The sequence below is a fragment of the Talpa occidentalis genome, unplaced genomic scaffold (genome assembly GCF_014898055.3).
Source record: "Talpa occidentalis isolate TD23 unplaced genomic scaffold, MPIMG_talOcc4v2.1 talOcc4.3, whole genome shotgun sequence".
NCBI lineage: Eukaryota > Metazoa > Chordata > Mammalia > Eulipotyphla > Talpidae > Talpa > Talpa occidentalis.
In genome coordinates, this window is record NW_023603184.1 from 41,504,291 (window position 1) to 41,516,688 (window position 12,398).

General features: G+C 35.6%; 1 protein-coding gene and 1 pseudogene across 2 annotated transcripts in view; one reads left to right on the forward strand and one right to left on the reverse strand.

The window, feature by feature from the left end:
• Nucleotides 1-12,398, forward strand: part of ACER3 (alkaline ceramidase 3) — an 85,929-nt gene that overhangs the window by 36,609 nt on the left and 36,922 nt on the right. For both annotated transcript variants that reach the window (XM_037523008.1, XM_037523009.2), the window contains exon 2: nucleotides 1,922-2,032. In XM_037523008.1, coding sequence (XP_037378905.1) covers nucleotides 1,922-2,032 — 111 coding nt within the window. The remainder of the gene's footprint in view (nucleotides 1-1,921; nucleotides 2,033-12,398) is intronic.
• Nucleotides 8,438-9,760, reverse strand: LOC119255649 (60S ribosomal protein L5-like; annotated as a pseudogene).

The following is a 12,398-nucleotide window of genomic DNA, read 5'->3' on the forward strand; positions in this document are numbered from 1 at the left end:
TATGCCTGTTTAGCTCTTCTGCCCATTTTTTTATTGGGTTGTTTGTTTTTTGTTTAGTTATATTAGCTCTTTGTAAATCTTCTGTATCAATACCTTATCAGATATATTTCTCCCATTCAGTAGGATGTCTCTGTTTTGGTCACTCTCTCTTTCTCTCTGAGCTTTTCAGTTTAATATAGTCCCTGTTGTTAATTTTCTTTTTTATTTATCTTGCTTTTGGAGATGAGTCCACAAATACGTTTCTGAGGTTTATGTCCTGGAGTGTTTTGCCGATGTTTTTTTTTTTTAAAGTTTATTTTAAATTTATTTATGCATGTAAGAACTGGGGTACAGGCCATAGGTGAGGGGGGGTAAAAGGATTCGCCAGAGACAGAGTGGGGAGCAGAACAGACAGATCTACTGAAATATACTGCTTAGGGGAGCAGCGGGCCAGACAAGAGAGCTCTGCTTCACCATGTGGGTTCCCTCCCTGGCTGGGCATTAAAGTCACACAGTGGCTGGAGATAACTTGATAGTGCTGAGACTTTAACCCCTGCACCACCAGGGAGGCCCTGCCTATGTTTTCGTCTATGTATTTTATGGTTTCAGATCTTACATTCAGGTCTTTTATCCATTTTTAATTGACTTTGAGTTTATTTTTTGATTGCTGGCTAATATTCCATGTAGCTATGCACCACATATTCTTGGTCCACTCATCTGTTTTTGAATACTTAGGTTGTTTTTGAATTAACTATTATTGTATAATGATCTCCTGTCTTGTTAGCTTTTGGCTTAAAATCTTTTTTCTCTGATATATGTAGAACTATCCTGCTCACTTTTGGTTTCCACTTGCATGGAATATCTTTTTCCATTCCTTAGTTACTACATTTATCCTGGAAACTGTAGTGAATCTCTTATAGGCTACCTATAGTTGGGTCTTCTTTTATTCATCCAGGCACTTTCTGCCTTTTGATTGGATAATTGAATCCACCTAGAGTATCTTCGGAAGGTAAAGACTTATTAATGCTTCTTATTATTTGATTTCTTGGATTTTTTATAGTTCCCTTGTATTTTCATTTCTCTTTTTTATTTTATGGTGTACATAAATACATATAATGTAAAATATACATAAAATAAATGCATATAATGTATTTATGTAGTAATGTACTTTAATTCCCTCTACTTTATCTTTTGTGTATATAGGGTTTCTGCTTTGTGATTACCATGAAACTTACATAAAACATCTTTTAGATACAACAGACTTTTTTACACTGATAACAACTTAGCTTTACATATTAAAACTCTACCCTTTTATTCCCCTTACATACTTCTACTACTGGGGTTTTGTTGGTTTTTTTGCTGATCATGTTTGAATTTTGTTTTATTAAAACAGGAGCAATAATCTGGATAAAATACATTGTCTTTTGTGTTTTATTAGAAATGTAGTAACTAAAAGTATTACTGTAGAGTGGAATTTTAAAAAGACATGAAAATGCAAACTTCAATTTGTTTGATTTAACAGACAAGATTAACTCAATTCTGTATTTTTATCTTGACATACCACATCCATAGACCACCCTTGAAAGCCTTAATGTATGCTGCCTCCTCCTATTCAACTTTGCTATATCTCTGAGGTTCTTTTTCCCTTCTTTTTTATGAATTGATGCTTTTCCCTTTCACTTTTAGAATTTCCTTTAGTGAGTGTTCTGGTGGAAAATTTTTAGTTTCATTTGGGTGAAAGTATCTTTATTCTACTTGAATTCACATAAAAATTTTTTGTTGAGTAGAGAATTAATTTTCTTCAGCACCTAAAAAAATCTTCCACCATCTTTCTGAGACGTCATCTTAATTAATTTTTGTTGAGGACCAAGTGAATATGTCTTTATTTAAAGTGTTATTGAGTAATCTAATGATATTTTTGTGCTTTTTTTTTCTCCTGCAGGGAATACAGTGAGTAACCTGATTATGATCATACCTCCAATTTTTGGTGCAATTCAGAGTGTTAAAGATGGACTTGAAAAGCGGTATATTGCAGCATATTTAGCACTCACAGGTATGTATGACACCTAAAAATGGATGTATAATATTTAGCTGGACTGTTTTTCTCATTTATCTCTAAAATAGCTTCTGAATTTTGCATTCTTTATTACACTTGAACATATCCTGAAACTTGTGAATTATTAACGCTACAATTCTCAATTAACTCTACAGATCTTGCCACTAAATTGAACTACATTTTGAATAAATGTAGTTGGAAAATTAATTAGAATGGGAGAGGTATCCTTTGGGAAGGTGTTAGTGTGGAGAAAGAAGGAAGTTAGAGGAATTAAAATCCTACTGAGACAAAAGAAATACAAAGAACCCCTTCCAGTACCCTCAAAACTAGTAAATTTCTGAGTAAAGACATTGAACTTCAATATCCTGACAGAAGAGGGCAGTCTTGAAATGGAAATCTTTTGATCCAACCCATCCACAAAAGAATTATAAATAATACCACCAAAAAGGAAAGAAAACAAAATGTGAGTCAAAACCTTTCGATTCATAGAAGTTCTTCCCCCACAACTAATAATAAAGCAGGATAAAACTGTAACACAAAAGTCTTAACTGAATTAAATAGCCTCAAACAAATGGATCAAACAATTTAAAACTCATAACAGAAATAACCCACTTTCCTCCCAAAAAGAAAGAAAATTGAATTGCTTAAGAAAGAAACTAAGACTGAACTACACTGTGTTGAGTATTTAATAAGGGCTATTGAAGAAAGATAAACAGGTCAAAGAATAAAAATGAGATCAACAAAAAGGGTCAGAGAAAAGGTGATTTAAAGGGAAAACAGGCTAAGATGGTCCAACATACATGTAATAGAGTCCTTGGAGAAGAAAAAAAAAACAATATAATGGAATAAAATTTATATTTTAAAACTGTAATTTGAGAAAACTTACTGGAAATGAGAAATCTAAATATACATATTGAAAGATCCATTTTTGAATCATAAAACTGACTTGGAATGGTCAATTCTGAAATGTAGCCTTTTAAAGTTACTGGATTTTTACAAAGAGATACCCCACTGATTGGGAAAAAAATATTTGCACTCCATACAACTAATAAGGGATTGATCACAAAGATACACAAAGAACTCACATGACTCAACAAAAACAAAGTAAACAATCCAGTCAAGAAATGGGCAGAAGAACTTAAGACATTGCTCCCAAGAGGAAATGAAAATGGCCAATAGTCATATGAAAAAATATTCAGCATCCCTTATAATCAGGGAAATGCAAATCAAAACCGCATTGAGATACCACCTGACACCAGTAAGAATGGCACATATCAAAAAAACAAGCAACAACAAACGTTGGCGAGGATGTGGCGAAAAGGAACTTTCCTGCATTGCTGGTGGGAATGCAAACTGGTTCAACCAGTATGGAAAGCTGTCTGGAGGTTCCTCGGTCTACTAAAAATGGAGCTATCATATAACCCAGCAGTTCCACTCCTAGGGATTTACCCAAAGGACACAAAAACATCTATTCAAAAGGACACCTATACTCCTATGTTTATTGCAGCATTATTTACAATAGATAAGACCTGGAAACAACCCAAATGCCCAAAAATAGATGACTGAATCAAGAAGATGTGGCACATATACACAATGGAATATTACTCAGCAAGCACAAAAGATAAACTCATGTCACTCACAGCAATGTGGATGGAGCTAGAAGGAATTATGCTCAGTGAAATAAGACAGAAGGAAAAAGAAAAATATCGGATGGTTTCACTTATAGCAGGAATATAGAGGAACCAAATAAAACATCAGTGTAAAAAAATAATAACAGAACAAAACACAACACAGCAAAAATAGACAATTATAAATCAGAGACATCCTTCTGGGGAGGAGGAGAGAGAGGAATCAAAGGGAGGGAGGAGAAGCACAGGGTACTGAGGTGATGGTGCATGGGTGCATTGGTGAAGGAAATTCTATGGGGACTACACCTGAGGGGGGAAGCAAATATTGTTTAAAAATGAATAATGTTGTAAAAAAATAAAAATTAAAAATAAATAAATTATACACTAGATTTTGAAGACTTAATATGAAAAAAGAATGTAAGAAAAAATAACACTATTGGATTCCATAATCCTGAAAGCATTATGGAAAAAATCCAGATTATATACAAAGACAAGAATATCAGACCTCATCTGCAACATACAAAGGAAGGCACCAGTGGGGTGAGCAGCATTTTTAATACAAACCAAAGATTTTATATTATAACCAAGTTGCTTTTCAGGAATCTAGGTTATAGAAAAACTTTTAAACATGTACTCATTGAATAATGTGCACATAACACCTTGATGAATCCACTAATACTGTACTATTTAATTTAATATTTTTAGCCACGTGACATTTTAAATTTAGAACAATAAAAATTAAATAAAGGCTTCCCTGGTGGTTCAAGGGGTTAAGTCTCAGCACTATCAAGCTATCTTCAGCCACTGCAGCATGAGTTCTGTCCCCAGCTAGGGAGAGCTAACCCACATGGCGTTGCAGACCTCTTCTATCTCACCTGCTGCTCCCTTTAGCAGTGTATTTCAGTAGATCTGCCTGTTCTGCTCTCCATTCTGTCTCTGGTGAATCCTCTCACCCGCGCCCTGCACACATACCTCTGGTCTACACCCTAGTTCTTATATGCATAAATAAATAAAAATAAATCTTTAAAAATATAAATAAATAAAAGGTAAAATTCAGTTCATCACACTAGCCACATTTCAAGTGTTTAGTACCCATATGTAGCTACTGATTACAATTTTTGGCTGTGAATATATAGACTATCACCTTCACAGTAAGTCCTAGTGACTGCTATGTACTAGGGAATGATGTTCATCCAATCAAGAGATGACTGGGAAATCATCCAACCAAGAGATGACTGGGAAAATGATGTTGAACATTTATTTAACTATAAATATAACACAGAAACAGTAGACAAGGATTGAAGAATAGCAGAAGCTTATATGGACTGATAAAATAGAAAGAACATGGTTTTTTAAATGGGCGAAGAAAAGGCAGGGTAGAGTAAGTCCACTGATTGTTGCCTAGTTCATACAATGAACATTAAAGTGACAACCAGATAGTAAAAGTTCATGTTAAATAACAGGGGGCTCAGGATAAAAAAGCATAAGTGCAAAAGTAACTCCTAGAACAAGAAAACTTCTTCAATACCAAAAGATTATTTTAAAAGAGCATGAAAGACATGTCACAGAGAAATACAGTAAATAAAAAATTATATATTACAATTATACTAAAACAGTATGATAGAAGTGAGATTAAACATATCAGTCATAGCAATCAATATGAATCAGCTTAACTTACATCACAGCAAATTTCTGACAACAACTGAGGCTACCATTAGGGGAGGGTGGCCCAGTAGAGTACAGTAGAGGATTATTGAGGCTTTGGAGGTGGACATGGTGTGATAACATACATTTGTAGAGGTGTGAACCTATAGCCCTAAAACGTTAACAATATTGTAAATCATTTTTACCTCATAAACATCTTAATGAAAAATAGTTTTTTGTGGTTTTCTAGGAATTATACAGGAAATATTGTTGTTCTTTCTAGTGAAGAAACTAAATTTTTTATGGCTTATTTCAACCTAAAAAATGTGAGTTTTCTTTTTAAAAAAGCATTTAGTCACTTTTAAAATGTTCATATATTTATATTTTAAAATGTTCAGTAGGTAATTACTGAGACTCTGTTATGAGCTAGTAATTGTCAAGCCATTGTTCATTAAAATTTATAGCCTAGTAAGGGAGAAGACATTGGTCAAATAATTTTGTAATTGAGTGAGTACTGACAGTTGTGGTTATTATTTTAAAAAAGCACCAAGTTGGATTAGGAAGTATTTGGGGGAGAGTTAAAGATATTACTTTTTCATATTTTCTCCTGTCCGGTGTCTCTGATAAATGTCCATTTCTTACAGTAACCATGATTTCTATTTAATTTGCCGTTCTAGTTATAGCTGCTTTGGAAGCATATGTATCTCTCTCTTCTTCGTTTATGACCCTCTATATTGTATTCCAGATAATATATTTTATGCAAGGAAGATCAGTAAAAGATTCAAAGATATCTTTTCTGGTTGTTTTTCAAATAAGTGCCTTAGTAAAACTTGCTATTAAATTGAATAGGAAATAAGAATCTAATACTTGTTTTAAGTAAACATTTTGTAAACCAGCAAAATTATTTCTGCTTATAAATAGAGAAGAATGGTAAAGCATTCAAATGAGTTAATATTTCTTGTCCTGTTTTAAAACTGGAAGAATAAATTAAAAGCACAGTTGAAGTTAAATTCTATCTGCCTGGGGCCTCCCCGGTGGCGCAGCGGTTGAGCGCTGGGTTGCGAAGCTGCCCGCAGCCTCTGCAGCGCCAGTTTGATTCCTGGCTGCTCCCCGCCCACTGGAGGAGGGTCCCACATGGCACGCAGACCTCTCCTGCTGCCCGCTGCTCCCCTCAGCAGTGTACTTCATCAGTCTGCCTGCTCTGCTCCCCGCTCTGGCTCTGGTGAATTCTCTCACCCTCCTGCACTTCTCACTGTGCCCAATGCTTGTATAAAATAAATATTAAAATAAATCTTTAAAAATAAATAAATAAATAAAAAATAAATTCTATCTGCCTGGTTTAATATTTTATATTAGGAGTCTTAGAATTTTCCAAACTTCATGGATATTGGCTTAGTCATTCATTTTTGTGAGGCTATAGAATTTGCTGTTGACATTTTGGAATTTGAGGAGACAACAAGAATCATAGATCATAGAGTGTATTATATATCAGGCCTGGTGGATGTACATTAATTTATATTATGTCATTTAAAACACTGAATATTGTTTTTTAAATACAGTATTTGAGCAGAGAATTAACTTGGCTAAGATCACACAAATGGAGTTATACTTAAACCCAGATTGATATGCTTTTAATCATACCACACACTAATAACTTAAAACTGTGCATTATCTAAAATAGAACCAAATCAAAAGAAACCTTTTCCATGAGATATTTTTATGAGATTTTTCTCTTTACTCCTAAAGTCAACAAATTGTAATGTGTCCTATTCTTTTAAAATAAAGAACATTTTTACTTATTCTTTCCTTTACAAATACTTTTTGAGTATTTATGTACAGCAGAAAAGTCAAAGTCCTTGTCCCCACAGAGCTTATGCTACATTAAGGAGAGATAAACTGCAAAATAAATAAACAACAAAATCTATTTATAGGTATATAGATGTATTTGATATGCAGTGATCTAGATGAATAGGTAATTGGCAACAAGAAAAAGAACGCAAGTTGCAAAAATGTCAGAAAGTAAAACAGGGAAGTCTTTTAAAGATGTTTATTATCTCTTTTTACATCCAATGCTGAAATAGAAAATTACTAAAGTGGAAATATCACAGAGATACAAAGTCATTTCCCCATGAAAAAGACCACTGAAAATTCTTTGCATTCAGCAGTCTTCAGTTTAGTGTGATCATACCTATATTCTCTCTCTGTCAGACTAAATCAAAGTTATTTGCAATGTTCTTGAGACCATGCCTCTTGTCATGGGGACGTGAATGGAGTGCATACTAGACTAATAACTTTCTAAATTGTAGCAATTACACTTAGTAATGAAACACACATAAAATCAATGTGCTGTGGAAAGGACCTTGGAAATTATTTTATAACTTGCCTACTAATTTATTTCCTTCTTCATCCTCAATTTTCCAGACATTGCAAGAAACCTCGATAATCTTTCTTTCCTAGTTGTTGAAAAATGATGTGATAGTAACATTGAATACAAATTTGGAGAATAGTGCAATATATCCCATAACCCAACAGAAATAGCATTTTAATTTTTTGATTAATAATTCCTAGTCTGCCCACATCCTCCACAAAAAATAATAATAATAATAATTCCTACTCTTTGCATATATGTGCAATTAATGTTTTCACTACCTTTCATGATAAATATTGCTATCCTTATTTTAGGTTGAGGCACCTGAGTTTCAAAGAGATTTATGAATTTGCCAAAGTTGATAAATAATAGTTAGACCTGGGATTTTGTACAGTTCTTTCTACAGTGTGCTCAAATAGGTAAAGATAAATGTAAATGAGAGCATATCTGAATTCTCTTATAACCTTGAAAAATTTGACTGGTGGCATGCCAAAATATTTGAATCAAGGAGTTCCAACACAGTGAAATTCTATTATATGCTTGAGAGACTCTTAAAATTATAGTAAAGTATTGTGAAAATGAACTTCTAATTAGAAGACGTAGATGGTACATTGTCCTATTCCAATTCCATTACTGTTTTGACTGCCTTAGCTATGACTGTGTGGGGAAAATTGTTCCTGTTGCTTGTTTGTTTGTTTTTTTTTAAATCCTGGGTAATTTCTACAAATGCGAATTTCATATTAACTTTTTTTTTTTTTTTGCTGGATCAATAATTTTATTATTGTATTGTCTTTAAAAATCTCCATTAAAAAATGGTTTGGCTTATTAGCTCTCAGCAGCCCGCTCCTGAGCTCTGAGGAAGCTTGCCTTCTTCTGAGCTACCCGATCTTTCTTCTGGGCAAGAGACATCTTGGGACGGTTCCACCTCTTCTTCTTAACTTCTTTCTTGGGCTTCTTTTCATAGACTGGATTCTCTCGTATAGCAGCATGAACTTTCTTATACATCTTCTCCATCATGTCTGGCGTTACATTGTTCTTTATGTACTGAGAGAACTGTTTCTTTTTTTTTTTTTTTTTTTTTTTAAAGATTGATTTATTTATTTATACAAGCACTGGGTACAGTCAGACGCGCGGGGAGGGTGAGAGAATTCACCAGAGCCAGAGCGGGGAGCAGAGCAGGCAGAAGGACCGAAGGACACTGCTGAGGGGAGCAGCGGGCGGCAGGAGAGGTCTGCGTGCCATGTGGGACCCTCGCCCAGTGGCTGGGGATCGAACCGGCCCTGCAGAGGCTGCGGGCAGCTTTCCAACCCAGCTCTCAACCGCTGCGCCACCGGGGAGGCCCAGAGAACTGTTTCTTATAAGCATCTTCATCTTCCTCCATTAAGTAACGCATGTAATCTGCAACATTCTGCCCCATGATGTGCTTCCGATGTACTTCAGCATGGAATTCCTTGCTTTCTGAATCATAACCAGGGAATCGTTTGGTACTGTGAGGAATAGACAAGCCTCCATCCACAGCTCCCTTCAGGGCCCCAAAAACTTTATTCCCTGTAGTAGTTCTGGCAAGTCCAGCATCCAAATAGCAAGTAAAGGTACCTGGCTGACCATCAATGCTTTCCACATTGTATTCATCTCCAGTCACCTCTACTTGGCCTTCATAGATCTTGTCCAGGCCAAACCTATTGAGAAGCCTGCGGGCCAGCAGCAGGCCAGTACAATATGCTGCAGCATAATTTGTCAGGCCAACCTTCACACCATACTTGGGGAGTTCATGAGCATAAGCTGCACAAACTATCATATCTCCTTCTATACGGCATAAGCAATCTGACAAATGATATCTCTGTTGGTTACCCGAACTGTCATCCTGTATTTGGGTGTGTTGTACTTATTTTTATCCTGGATTACCAAGCATTTTCGAGCATAGTAATCAGTTTTGCCCTCTCGCCTTCTTCTGAATTTCACTTGGTATCTCTTGAAGTAGGCCTTATTCTTGACAACTTTTACAAACCCCATTTTGCGGCACAGACACCAGTTGTCCGTGATTTGCCAAAGCAGCGCAGGCCCGGCAGCGCTTCGGCAGGGGGGAAAAAGGAATTTCATATTAACTTTGATGTCTAAGACTTTTTAAATGATGGATAAGGTCAGCCATATATTAATGAAATGTCTTATTCTTCATGTGATTGAATCAGTTTGAATTCAAGAAAAAGAAAAGGGAAATACTTAGATTCCTTTCTAAAATATCTCCAGAATTTCTAATTTTTATAATTTATTTTTGCACATTTATTCCTTTGACCTAAATAATTCAACTTCTCCATTCAGGAATTTCATATTTGTGTCAGTTTAGATAACATTGCAGAAAATCATGTAGCTGTTGATAAATTTGAATGTGTCAAACAGGTTTATTATGCTAAATTGAGAATGAATTGATGAACAGTAGTGTGCAAGTTGGGAAACCAGTTAACAGAGGCTATTGTAATGCTCCAAGTAAGATATGGTAGTACTTTGTCTAGGATGGCACAAGTGGAGTTTGGAGAGAATGAGATGACTCAGGATATAATCTCAAGGTAGTTCTTATGGGACTTGCTAATGTATTAGTTACAGAGGTTGAATGAAAGAAAGATTTTCAGCAACCACGTAGAGCAGAGAGCTAGCATTCTATTTTGATATGTTGAGATTGAAATGCCTATAAAGAATTATATGAAGAGTCAAATAGGCATTTAAATATATGATATTTGAGTTCAGAGATGAGGTTTAGGCATCATTTTCATAGTCATGGTGACAAATAAAATTAGCAAAAGGAATGTATATCTAGAGATAAGAGGGCACAAAGATAAACATAAATATCATATGTTCATCAACATTCAAAGGCAGAATCTGGCATGCAGATGTGTTTTAATTGTCCCATATTTAAAATATAACCCGTGTTTTAAATTAGTTGACTTCATTTGAAAATTGAGAATTCCCATAAAAATCCAGATCTCTGCCTACTTTTGGATAATTAGAAAATGCAAAATCACTAGGTGTTTGTGTCTGCACAGTAATAATTAACCCAAGTGGTCTCTGTAGTATTGTCTGTCCAGTTGACACAGTGGCTAAACTCTTCCTTATTTTTCTTTCACTCAGCCTATTTTACACAAATGCCTCTCTGGGCACTTGAATTTATAGACCCTGATTTAGATGTCAGTGATACAAGAGCCAAAAAAGAACCTATGGTAAAGCAAGTAGTAAGATATGAAAACCAGAATAATAGGATGTTACAAAAAGCATCAGAGGAAAATGTCAGAATTATGAAATGTTACTAAAGACTGAATAAGTTGAAGACAGAAAAATGCTATTTCAGTGGTATGGATCACTTCAAGGAATGGATGAAGAAGAATTGATCCTTTCCTAAGTTTTGGATCAGCATTGACTTGTTAAAGTTTATACACCAAAGGAGTAGTTTCTGGAGATTAGTTTCTAATATACTTATATCTTGTAAGGATAATTTTATGTGCAACCTTAAATTACAACTTATTTTTCATCATAAGATTCATAAGTTAGTCTTTACTGAGATAAATCATGCAGGTATTACTAACTTTGGTGGGGTATTATTTATTTATTTTTTGCTTTTGTGACTTGTTAATTTTTATAACTAAAAGGCTTTTACTCCCCCTTCCCTGTTAAAGCACATGAACACACCATAGTTTTCCCTTAGACCTGAGTATAGTCAACATGATAAACCATTTAAAAAGACTCACCATATCCGTGTTTATTCTCTTGGTCTAATTTTGTTTCCAACATTTTTATGTATCTGGAGAGAGCTTGAGTTAATCACGGATTGGATAGGAAGTGACCAAAATGCTTTCTGAACTTTTTTTTTTTTTAAAGATTTATTTGTTTATTTATACAAGCACTGGGTACAGTCAGAAGCGCAGGAGGGTGGGAGAATCCACCAGAGCCAGAGCGGGGAACAGAACAGGCAGACTGACAAAATACACTGCTGAGGGGAGCAGCGGGCAGCAGGAGAGGTCTGCGGGCCATGTGGGACCCTTGCTGGGGGCCGGAGATCAAACCGGCGCTGCAGAGGCTGCGGGCAGCTTCGCAACCCAGCGCTCAACTGCTGCACCACTGGGGAGGCCCTGAACTCTCTTTTGATTACATGTGAAATGTGGAGTTGAGGCTGAGTTTCTCCCATCTGGCTTATGTTGGAGGGCCTTATTTCTGCCCCCCTCCCTTTGTAAATCACCTCCTGCCTTTGTTTCCCGTTCCAATTTTCTTAGGTCCTGGGCACAAAACCAGTTTCTTCCTTAATTGGTCCTCTTGTTCCTACCTTCTGGACTTCCATGTCCTTTCATTTGCCAAATTTTCAGCGGTGTATCTTTCTGGTCTCCAGTATCTGCCTCGTTCTTTCCACTTTTATTGGCATCATTCTAATCCAGAACCTGTTTTTCACTAACCTGGACTTCTTACTAACCTCACAGGTACATGGGCATCATGAATTTCTTTCCTAAGAAAAGTTCTTTTTTTTTTTTTTGATACCTCCCCTTCTACAGCTTTATCAAAATTCTCTTCATTGCCTCCAAGGGTAGCAGTGGAAAGGCTTTAGGGCCAGACTTTGTTTTTCACTTCAGCCCCACCACTATCTGTCCATGTGACCCTGACCAATTTCTTGACCTTTCTGAAAACAGCTTTTTTCCTATACAGAATGAAAATGGAGAGCTTGAAAAGTTTGGCGATAGAGTAT